The sequence below is a fragment of the Rhinolophus hipposideros genome (assembly GCF_964194185.1).
Source record: "Rhinolophus hipposideros genome assembly, chromosome: 10".
Classification (NCBI taxonomy): Eukaryota; Metazoa; Chordata; class Mammalia; order Chiroptera; family Rhinolophidae; genus Rhinolophus; species Rhinolophus hipposideros.
The window spans coordinates 42,514,611-42,526,787 of record NC_138056.1 but is presented as its reverse complement, the minus strand read 5'-3'; the positions used below and the strand labels follow the sequence as shown (position 1 = coordinate 42,526,787).

The 12,177-nt window shown below is 47.7% G+C and overlaps 1 protein-coding gene across 5 annotated transcripts in view; it reads right to left on the bottom strand.

The window, feature by feature from the left end:
- TRIM66 (tripartite motif containing 66) overlaps positions 1 to 12,177 on the bottom strand; it is a 48,725-nt gene that overhangs the window by 25,103 nt on the left and 11,445 nt on the right. For 4 of the 5 annotated variants that reach the window (XM_081063868.1, XM_081063865.1, XM_081063864.1 and 1 more), the window contains exons 2-8: positions 7,530 to 7,633; positions 6,236 to 6,383; positions 5,238 to 5,367; positions 4,792 to 4,908; positions 3,398 to 3,512; positions 2,668 to 2,814; positions 134 to 251 (exon numbers count right to left, since the gene is read on the bottom strand). In XM_081063868.1, coding sequence (XP_080919994.1) covers positions 134 to 251; positions 2,668 to 2,814; positions 3,398 to 3,512; positions 4,792 to 4,908; positions 5,238 to 5,367; positions 6,236 to 6,383; positions 7,530 to 7,633 — 879 coding nt within the window. The remainder of the gene's footprint in view (positions 1 to 133; positions 252 to 2,667; positions 2,815 to 3,397; positions 3,513 to 4,791; positions 4,909 to 5,237; positions 5,368 to 6,235; positions 6,384 to 7,529; positions 7,634 to 12,177) is intronic. The other variant, XM_081063867.1, reaches the window with a different exon arrangement.

Sequence of the window (12,177 nt, the reverse complement as noted above, 5' to 3'; positions counted from 1 at the left end):
ACTCCATGACCTCTGGCAGTCTCAATGAGTGCTTTCTCTCGGGCATATGTTGACCTATCCAGTAAGTTAAGCAGATGCTCTATAATCCTTTTAAGCAATTATGTAAAAGCCCACAGGGTGGGCCCGGGCTCACCAAGGGAAGCCAGTTGCTTGGTCCAGAAGTTTGGCTCCCAAGTGAATCTGATACTCCAAGGGGAGCCAGGATCTGTGTTGCAATTTGACTCCAGCAATCGCTGCATCTGAAACACAATCTGACCACAGCACCAAAGGTCATCTCTTTGGGCATCTTGTGCCTGAATGACAGCTCTCTTTCCCTCACTCTTTGGACAGGTTGATTGGCTCAAAGACACGGCTCTTTAGTCTCAAGTCCTACACCATGTGCTCATTTCCTTGCTTTTTAGTATCTTCATATCCTTCTCCTGCTCCCTCACCCCCCCACCCAACCTGTACTTCTCCCCATTGCCCACTGATCCCCTTCCTCTTATTGAGGCTTCTGGGATGCCTAAATTCTTATTTCTTCCAGGCCTCAAATGATTTGTAATTCTCCCTCAGGATTAGGGTTTCCAGACGAGAATTCCCGCCTGTTCTCAGGAATTTTTTTCGCTTTTCCATTCCTGAATCCCCAGAAAAGATGGTTGAGAAATCGGGAAAATCGGCTCCTTGAACCCAGGTGGTTGGTAGTATAGGCTGTCACTTTGTGGAAACGATTCATCGTGGAAACAGAAAACAGTTTATATCTTGGGATTTGGGAATGGGAAAGGGGAAAAAATTCCTGAGAACGGGCAGGAATTCCCGCCTGGAAATGCCACTCAGGATATCACTTGCCTGGCAGCCCTCACAAGAGTGCTCCATTCATTCTACCGCATCTCAATTTAAACGCCTGAGGGGGAAGCCATCCTCTGAGCGCCCCACTGCTGTCCTTCCACCCGCACAGCAAACCCCCTTCCATCCTAATCAACTGCCCTCTTCCTCCCTCATCTCTTTCATATGTTCACTATCACTAACTCTCCCCGTTAGTTAGGACTTCGGCAAATAGCCAACTTATCCAGCCATCATCTAGTTAACTAACGTCCCAATCAACATCTTGACCACTTACTTCTCTGGCTTTTTAATGTCAATCAACTTCACCTCTCTTTTCAGTTCAGTCTCCCTTTACGTCATTTAGAACCATTCTACCTATGAGACCTTAAATGCCAATCAGCTATTACCTGGTCATAACCAGCTCTCACTCCTCCGGAACGTGCTCTTCAACCTCACCAAACTCCCTCAGCCTGCTCCAATCCATAGGACCCTCCGAGCTTCCCATCATTTTCAGTAACACTATCACTAGTGCCCTGATTCCCTCCCCACCACCAATGCCTAACGGTAGGTCAATCTAGCCATTCCCAAACCGTGTTACCTCGGGTTACTTCAGTGATCAGTAACCTCAGAGGCACGCTTCAGTCCCTTTTTACGTCACTTCCTTTCTTGTCAGCTTCCTCTTCCAGTGTCCTTGGTGACTATTTAAAATCTTCACTTCTCTCCTCAATACCACTTACCCAATGCCTAACCCTCTTATTATCACCTTCAACTTCGCAAAGGACAAAAGAGACCATAAAGGGCAAACTCTCCCAAAGTTGTATCCCCTCTACCTCCAAACTTAACTACATTATACTGATACTTTCCTGACCTTCCATCTCAGAGGAAATGAATGGCTCTTATGTTTAAGGTCAACAGCTCACTCTAGATCCCACTTCTTTCTACCTTCTCAGTATGCTCACTCCACCACACAACTTCTCCCAAATAAATGTGTGCAAATGTTTTCCATACCCCAAAAAAAGTCTGTCTCCCTTTTTCACTTCTGTCTCTACTTTACCTCTCATCCTCAGTCCCTTCATTTTAACTTTTAGCCCTTCTACTTTGCTGGAATTTCTTTTCAAAGATCACCAGGGACCTCCTGATTCCCAGATCCCAGGGCTTCTCTTCATTACTCATCCTCTTTCACCTGTGTGGCAATGATAACATTGACCATTTGGAATTTGAAACTCTGTTAATTTCTGTGTACCACACTCTCCTATTTCTCCTCTGGCCTTTGCTTCTGACTTTCCCTCACTCATCCTCTTCCTCTCTGCTGAAAATCATGGTTTTTCCCTGGGTTCCAGATTTGTCCCCTCTTCTTCACATACTTTTCCAGGGCGATATTACAGTTATCCCAGCGACTCCCACATCTCTGTCCCCAACTCTGACATTCCTTCTGACTTGCAGACCCGTCCATCAAAACAGACTTTAGACATCTCCTTTTAGATGCCCTACAAGCACCTTAGATTCAACACATCCAAATACAAACCTCACCAACTTCTTTCAGTGTAGTTGCTCCTTCTCCTGGACATCACCCCACCCCTCAAGCCCAACACTTCAACACAACCCTCAACTTCTCCTTTCCTCTTAGCCCCCCATTTAAACCCAAATAACTTTGTATGGGGTGTCCAATACATTGTTAATGTCTAGGATAATGTCTGAATCCGTGACCCAAGACAAGGCACTACAGAATTTCCCAGCTGTGTTGCCTAGTGGAAGGCAGGACCATTTCAGCACCTAGGTCCTTTGCACTGTGGGGTTTGGTAAAAACTAAAATGGCACTAATTTACTAACTCAAAAGCAGTGATTGAGGATTGGAGTTCTTCTTACCAGCTCTTTGCTGAAAAGGAAAGGGACGCTGGTTTTGCTGCAGACAGCCCAATTGATGAAATTCTGCACATGCTCGAACTGACGGTTGAGGACCATGATGCCCTGTAACTGCTGTTCCAGCTTCCGCTTTCTCTCATTAGTAATGCCCTGGGTACAGAGACAGAACACAGAGTCCATGATCCTGTTACTGGACTGGAGTCCACTGCTTGGGAAGTCTGCGGGCCTGTGTGCATCAGTGTGAACACTGACGGATCAGATGAGACCGCACGCCTGACAGGGGACAGCAGAACAGAGTGCTGTCATGGGCTGCTGAGGCATGGAAGACAGGCCAGAGAAGGAGTGGGTAGATTTTATGGTACAAATATGGAAGGAGTGATAAATGAATGGGAAAATGAATGAATGTCTACATCTCTTGCATAACTTGATGACGAAGGTGGATTGTTTCATGACTTTCTTCCAAGGCTATAACCCTGTATAGCTCAGGAAGGCCGTTGCCCTGGAGCCATGAGATGGATGGGAGTTTGAACTAATTTTACAGCCCTTAAGGAGCCACCCTCCCAAAGTTAGACTGGACATTTTAAGATATAGGGAGCAGGAAAGAGCTACGAAAACTATACATCCAAATTCCAGCCTAAGTGGTTTTGAGCTCTGGGACTAGTTTAATATGTGCCTGGTTTCTGAGCCAGGGAGAGCCAGGACCCATCCGTCTGACCCATCTGCCCGTATTTACCTCCAACTCTTCTATAAGCCCATTGGCCTGTTTATTCAGCTCATTCATCAGCACCATCTTGGCCATTTTGATCTGGTTTTCCACCTTCCTGTGCTGATGCTTCACCTCAAAAATTCTGTAAACAGGATGGGACATAGCACGGTGAGCCCTTCCCTCCAGGCCCGTGACAGCAAACATAAGATCCAACAACATGGAGGCCGCCTGTTGAGATCAGGGCCCAGCAGGCATCAAATATAAAGAAACAAGAACCTTCTTCCACCACCCCACCCTTTGTATAACCCAGCCCACTCGATCTAAGTGGGCCAATTGGCCCAGTGTTCAACCTGGTTTTGTCTAGGTAAACCGCAGATCTACACCCCGGTCAACCCAGCAGCTCACCAGTTCACACAGCACTAGAGACACGACAGAGTGAATAAGTATGGGTATAATTTCATGTAATTTGTTGTCTTAAAAAGGAGGATGCTCCACTAAACAGTGCCATGCAGTAAAAAGAGCATAAGCAGAAACAGAAAGTAGACTAGTAGCTGCCAAGAAATGGGGATGTTGGGAGAAATGGGGAGTGACTGCTAATGTGTACGGGATTTCTTTTTGGGGTGATGAAAATGTTGTAAAAGTAGACAGTAATAATGGTTTTACAACTCTATGAATATACTACAAACCACTGAACTGTAAGCTTAAAAGGAAAATTTTAAGGTACGTGAATTATATCTCAGTAAAGTAGTTGTGAGAGAGAGAGAGAGAGACAGAGAGAGAGAGAGAGAAAGAGAGAGAGAGAGAGAGAACATGGGCTTTAAAGTCACACAGATCTAGCTTCTAAATCCAGCTTAGTCACTGACAAGCTGTACGAACTCAGACAAGTCACCTAACCTCTCTGAACCTCAGTCTCCTCATCAGTAAAATGGAGATAACCCCTGACCCAAAGAATTGTAATTATTGAACAAAATAATGCATGTATTATGCCCAATCCAGCGCCTGCCACATGATAAGCTCTCAGTACTTACTAATTCCTCTTCCTAGATAAAACACCAATGATTTCATATCATCTGTAGATTTCTACAGAAAACACTGGGAAAGGAGCACCGAAGGGCCGATTACCACTGACTTGTTGCACTCGCAGGATAAACAGCACTCTCTTCCCCAGTTATCTACTCCATGCCCTTGTGCTCCAGCACCGACCTCGGCCTGTTTCACAGTCAGTTTCAGAAGGCATGCACTTTGGCCCAGACGGACTCTGATCATCCTGACCTAGCTCGGTTCTCACACAGCAAGTGATGAGCCGAAGTCCTTACACTGGCCTGAGACCTCTAAGGCCAGACATATGCCTCCAAGTCGCGTGCCCAATGTGTGAGGGGACAGAGCATTTCCAGTGCGGCCAAGGTGCTAGGTTGTGCTACCTGTCCTCAATTTGCTTTGCAGAAGTCTGCAGACTGGATTTCTTATGAGCCACCTGTGTAGTCACACTTTCCAGAAGCATCCTCTGGTTTTGTAGCACTTCTTCAAGATGTCTGCACCTAAAGGATGAGGCAGAGAAAAGGCTGAGGAGGGCTGAGTCTTATTCTGAGCACGCCGGCCAACCAAGAATGACGCCAGTGCACGTCTCAGTCAGGCCGATGAAGCCTGGGATTACTTCTAGGGAAAGTCAGAGATACTGCAAGCTCTTGGCCCCAAGAAACTCTTGGCTTCTCCAGAGAAGCCCCACAACAGGAGCAGAGGAAACTTCAGCCCCGGGATGCAGGTTGGCTTGGGGAGGGAGAGGATTTTGTTGTACTGGGAGCCCAGCACTCTCACAGGAGGGAGTCCAGAGCCCGCCCAGCCCCCATCGGGCAGCCAGCCAGCCCACCTGTGTTCCTTGTGTTCCACCATGAGGCAGCTGTGGCACGTGAGCACATCACAGGTCTCGCAGAATAGCTTGAGCACTTCCTGTGTGTGAAGAGGACAGTACAAGGCGAAGTCCCCAGAACCACTCACTCCTGCCAGACAAGATGGAAAAAGTGGGCTTCTCTCGGCTCAGGAAAACCTCTCAGGTATGCTCCGCGGAGCAGCCCTTAGCCCTCACAGGACACAGGGGAGACACAAAGCTTGGAGGAAAGGTGGTGCAAACAGGAGAGGCTTCTCTCCGGGCACTGAGGTTCCAGGAGCACGAGAAGGAATGCAGCCATAGCCTGGCTGGATTCGCCCAGCTGTCCCGTGAAGCCCTGGGCGTCCCAGACCTGCCAGACGGTGAGGAAGGTGCTTGCTACTGCAGCACACGAGCTCCTGCAGAAGAATGAATCCTCTAAAACTGAACCTGAACCTCTTCATTAACCAGGATTTTGTATGGTGGGGCTGAAACCAGCTTCCCAGCCTTGCCAGGCTCCAGGCCAGATCACATGAATCATTAAATCTGGTTCCTGCGGGTGTGACAAAGGTAAAATCCCTCCCACAGTTCAAGGGCCTTGGAAAAAAACTTTCATAAAGATTGTCATTGAAAACAAAGGGCACTGGATGGACAAATGGACAGCCCTGAAATACGCTATTTAAGTAACGAAATAGAAGCGAGGCATGATTGCTCTACATAGAGGTGAAAGTAGGGAACTCATACAGCCTCCGTGATAACACAACTATTCCTCCCTGCATGAGCTCACCCACTCCCATTCCCAACAGGGAGAGCCTAGAGTGACGTACGCTGTGACCATGACTCTGGAGGAGACTTCTCTCCTGTGAGAAAGGCTCTGAGACCACCTCTCCCTCACCTGCAGCTGGGAAACAAGGTCAGAGAGCTGTTCTGCAGGGATTGGACAGATCAGCATGGCTTCAGGGCATGTGAACTGGTGGGGAGAGTGGAGGGAGGACCGATACCTGGAGATCCCTTCTGGGCCCGGGGGAAGAGCGGCCCCCCAGGGACGGGGCCATGCCGGTGCTCCTCCGTGCACGAGCTGCACAGCCAGCGGTTGCAGTAGGTACAGAGGATGTGTGCTGCCCTCTTCTCCTTGCACTCAGAGCAGTTCTGGAAGCAGAGAGGTCTGGAGTTACTGCCAATATCCTTATTTGGGCCTGCCTCTATGAGTGGTAAATGCTCTGGGAACTGGGATCCTGCAGGGCTATTCCTCTACTGTTTGGCAGTGCAGTCAATTCTGGAGAGCTGCCTGGGAGTGACTGTGAGGGCTTGTGAAGGAAAGCACCCTTTGTGGCTAAAAGAACAGTGGCCTCAGGAGCTAGTAACACAAGTGCTGTGCTGAAGATGAGGACCCTAATGAATAAGGCAAGGATCTGCTCTCAAGGCACACAGCCTCCACGAGGTGACAGATGTTCAATGAGTAATAAAATAGAAGTGATAAAAGGAAGCAAAGGGAACTTTCCAGGAGTTCAGTCTAGGAGAGGCCAGGGAAGATTTCATAAAGAAGTGACATTTGAGTTGGATATGGAATGACAAGTAGAAGTTCACCGAGCAGACAAAGAGGAAAACGGGAGAGCACAGGCAGAAGCAGAAAGATCAACATGCCTGCAGAGAGGAGGAACCCACTGATGTGGGATACACAGAAAGATGATGTGGGGGAAGCAAGCACAGACCAACTCTCAGAGCCGTGTTTCCACCACTGGGGCTGGCTGGGGCCCAGAGCACCCAGTCCTCTCCTAGTCCAAATGCTCATTCATTTGCTCAGCAATTATCTTGCAGGGCTGGAGAAGAGGACGTGGAAATAATTAGCCTGTCTTTGCCTGAATAATACAGGCCACTAAACTGATGTGGATGCTCACAGCTTTCTCCTCACACTGGCATCAGGAAGACTTACGGGCGGGGTGGGGGAAGAGGAGACATGCAAGATTTACTAATTAAACTAAGAATGCCTGAGGGTAGAAAACATGGGACTCTGTCTCCCCATCACCCGGCACAGGGCCTACCACCTGCAAGATACTCCATTTTGATTTCCCCAACGCAAGTATTTTGATTCTCTTCTGGAGAGAAGGAAAGAAGGGAAGGAGGGAAGGAGAGAAAGAGGGAGGGCTGGAGGGAGGGAGGGAGGGAAGATGATAAGGTAAATTGACAGAGGAGTAATAAGTTGGATGGAGTGATGAATAGAGAGACGGACTTATGGACAGGAGCACTACAAATCTGTGAAAAGGATCAGCTGCTTCTTTGCTTGTCCTGACTTACCCTGGCCATCTTGGATTGCCCAGCAGAAAAGCAGTGCAGAAAGAAATGTTCAGTTACATCCCTGGTAAGGCATACTTGCTTACACCCCGGACAGGAGATGAACTCTAGGAGGGGCACAGAAAGATAGCAGAATCAGGGCAACATGGCAAAATTATACATAACGTAAGGTCCAGACACGAAGATTTCTAATACACAACACCAAGATATGTGCCAATGCCAATTATGTCAAAATGAACTATGTTTGATGCCATAGCCTGCACTTAACCATCCAGGTTCTCTGAACATGACCATCCCATTAGGGGCCTGCTGCACAGACCTCTTCACATCCTGGTCTTTGCCTGATCCTACCTTCCTTCTCCGTCCCACAAGCCATGCTATTGCAGGCCCAGCCTTGCTCTCGTTCTGATAATCAGGTGTCTTCCTGTTGCTCCCAGTCCTCTATCCACAGTCCTGAAAACCCAGTGCTCACTATTGGCTAAGCTTCAGTGGGGCGGTTTAGGCCAGTGCACAGTTCCAGCCATGAAAGTTACCTCAGAGCAGAATTACTTTAAAGATCTCAAAGACTAGAGCTTCCAAAAGGCCCTAGCCAGAGAAAGGCAAGGCCTCCAGGCCTGCTCATCTAGTAGGTAATTTTCTCTTGTTATAGCAATGCCAATCGGTCTGCCCCTGGGGCTCAGAGAGCTTTCGTTGGGCCTCCTCACCCAGCCCATGCGGGGTGTATCACACACATGTTATGTTTCACCTGTGAATGTGAAATCTTGTCTTACCCTCTCTCCCCGGAGAAATCAACGGTCTCCAATACGTTCCTCTGCACGGTGGGCTCCTGAACAAAAGTGGCATCAGACTGCCACCCAGAGACTGTAGTGACCTTCAGGCCCACCCCAAGAGCCATCAGCCCGCTGGTGCAAGGAAATGAGCCTCCTGAGCAGGGTGGGTACCTATGCCCAGGAATGAGAACGGCATGGAAAGGGGCTGCCCACAGCCGTGAGTGCTGCAGTCCCGTCACAGGCTTCTCCGCCTTGTATCATCGGAACGACACAGTAGCCATTGCTCTAGACTCGCCCTCAAACACCAGTTTACCACCCATGACCTTGGCTGGACAAGTCTCTTCATCTCACTTAACTCCTCTGTGCCCCAGTTTCCGCATATGTCAGAGAGAAAGGGCAAATAAGAGTTGCTGTGGGGATTAAATTAGATAATACTTGAGAAAGCACATGATCCTCCGTGAATGTTGACTTTGAATTCAAAAGATTTTTCACATCCTATTCATGGTAATAACCTCAATTATCAACTGTCCCAGGTGATGAAAGTCAGATAGTCTGAGAGGTAGACTGAAGAAACGGCCACAAATTCTTTCCCTCGGTGCATCCATGCCATTGCAATCCTAACCATTAAAAGGTAGAGTCTGTTCTCCACCCTTTTTTTAAATTATTTTTTTCAGTTATAGTTGATGTTCAGTATTATTTTGTATTAGTTGCAGGTATACAGCCTAGTGGTCAGACATTTATAGAATTTATGCAGTGATCCCCCCATTACTCTAGTACCCCCCTGGCTCTCTATCCAGTTGTTGCCACATTACTGACTATATTCCCTATGCTGTACTTTACAGCCCCATGACTATTTTGTAACCACTAATTTGTATTTCTCAATCCCTTCCCCTTTTTTCACCCCGCTCCCCAAACCCCTCCCCTCCTGGCAGCCATCAGTGTGTTCTCTGTATCTATGCTTCTGTTTCTGTTTTGTTTGTTTGTTTATTGTGTTCTTTACATTCCACATATAAGTGAGACCCTATGGTATTTGTCTTTCTCAGCCTGACTTATTTCACTTAGCATAGTGAAAGAAGGTCCATCCATGTTGTCGCAAATGATAAGAGTTCAAGAGATGACTGGATAGATGTGGCACATATATACAATGGGCTACTGCTCGGCCGTAAAAAAGAATGTTCTCCACCCTTTAAAGCTAGGCTGGCCTCATGACCTGCTTTGGCCAACAGAATGCAGCAAAAGTGACCCTGAACAAGTTCTAAGCCTAGACCTCAAGTGGCTTTGTATGATTGCTCTTGGAACGGTAAGACTGACATGTGAATAAGCTCCGGTTAGATTGCTGGAAGGTGAGAGACCAGCAGAGTGGCCTCAGGTGCGTCAGGTGTCCCACCTGAAGCCATAGAAGCCAGTTAGCCCCAAGTGACCCACCAGCTGGACACAGACAGGAGTCAGCACAGCTGAGATTGGCCAGCCCGGCCCACAGGAGCCCAGACCAAACTGCTGACCTGCAGAATCCTAAGTGAAATCGTTCAGTTGTTGTTTTAACCACTAAGTTTTGGAGTGATTTATTATGCAGCAAAAACTAACTGATAGATGCTGGGTAAATCAAAAGCCACAAATTATGCAGAATAATAGTTTTATACTCTTCCTCCCCCCACCCCCCTCCCCACCAAAACAAACCTCCCCCAACCTTCAAAGAGCCGTGGACGTTAATGACAGAACTAGATCTGGAATCTCCTGGATTCTCTCCTGCCTGTCAAGAACAGTGGCTACAGGTGGAGAAGGACGCTCTCCACAGGTGGCAGCATCCAGGGGAATCAGGTAACTGTTCCTCCCTTCCACTTGGCTCGCCCTGGGCAGACCCTCCTCATCTACCCCTAGGTCAGAAATGCTGATCTAATGGTTGAAAATAACTTCCACAAGGCTCCCAACTCCCTGGTACCAGATGCCCACACATTAGTCATAGTAACACAGCCTCATTCACGTCATGAAAATGGAGAAATCACTGAATAAGTCAGAGAAGGCCCCACATCCTCTACCTCCCTTGGTCTTCAAGGCGCAGAACCTCAGCTTGGTGCTCAAAGCCTTTTCACACTCATCTTACTTCTCTCTGGTCACATCCCTAGCTTCACCTGCCACACACCTATGTCCTGGCCATGCCAAATATCTCTACCTCCCGAACACACCAAACCTTTGCATAACTCTATGTGTGTCAAATGCTGCTCCCTCTCCCTGAAATACTCTTTCTTGTTCCCCTCCTTTCCAGATAAATTCCTATTCGTCCTTTCAAACCTGTTCCAAATGTTCTGCCTTTGAGAAGCAAGGTTCATTTCCCTCGGGATGAGTTAATTACCCCCTCTTCTGGTACCCCCACAGCACCCTGAACCTTCTTTTAACATAACAAATATCACATTGCATTTTAACTATCTGTTCATATGTCTGCATACAAAAATGATCCACAATTGGTGTTAAAAGATATTATTACATGATTTTTAGCAAATTGGACAATAATGTTGCTTTTAGATTTGAGTATTCCATGTGTATTCCTTGCACTCATAGCCACTGAAAGTAATAAGAAGCCATCTGGAAGTTTTCAGCGTGATGGAAAACAAAAGCCAACCCAGGATGATAAAGGAATCATCTCTGAGGAATCAGCAGAGCTGTGGGGCTCAGGAAAGGCTCTGAATTGGGAGATTTGGGTTCCAGGCGCAGGGCTGGCACTACCAACCACCTCAGGTAAGTGACCCCCTTTCTCTGAACCTTACTTTCTACATCATTAAATTAATGGGAAGGGAATAGCAGGGGAAGTATGGATTATCCAATCCTTTTCCTCTGCCTACTGCAGCCGGGCTTCAGACATATTCCCCTGGGCAAGATGGGAAAGCACAGGCAGCCCAATAGCGACCTGGCCGTGACCCTTGTCAGAAAGTCAGGGGACAGGCTTGTAGCTGAGGAGAGGCCTGGATCTAAAGGCTCATCCTGTCTGAAGTGGGCTGCTGCCGCTGACAGCAGAGATGCAGAAACATGGCCGGGGTGCGAGCAGGTCCCAGGGAGGCTCTGGGGCCCAGAGTGGACAGAGAGAACATATGATCTCTGTGTCACAACAACCTTGGCCACGAGTTCTTATCCTCCCGCAGAAGGTCCCTAACCCCATCAAGCTGTGTCAACCTTGAGCTTTTTAAAGAGAATTCCCCGTTTTTCAACGAGGCTACCAAAACAACACAACAAAAACTTTTAAGGCAACCGGAATACATGAACTCTTAGGGCTGTGGATGTATCTAACATACCCAAACTCCTACTTACAATATTGAACATCAATATACAGTTAGAGTCGTTATTAATGTATATTTAAATCACACGTTACATACACTACTATTCAGATATATTGCTTCTTTTCTGTTTGAATTATTCAAGCAACAGCCTTGAGCTTTTATTTCACAGACAGGAACGTCAATTCTGAGAAATGTAGAGCCAGGGCCCAAAGGCCACACAACCATCCCTGGAGGAGGTGGGGCTTCTGTTTCCAGAATAAAGAAGTCACCGCCACGAGAGGTCCTCCTGGGGACCTAGGGGCCTGTGGAGGGGCTCTGAAAACCGAATGTTCAGTCCGTCTGTCACAAGAGTGAGCATTTCTGGTCCCCAGGAGGCGTGGGACAAATTTCTCTTCTACCACCACTCCCTGTACCAGGGACTTTACATGTGCTCCCTCACTTAATCATCAAGTCATCTCCGAGAGGTAGGCATTGTCCCCATTTCACAGTTGGAGAAACTGAGGCTCCAAGGAGTTGTGACCCATCAAAGATCATGCAAAGCAGGGGCAGAAGTACAATTGAAAGCCAAGTCTGTCTGCCTCCAAAACCCAGCCCTTTCCACTTTGTTGTACA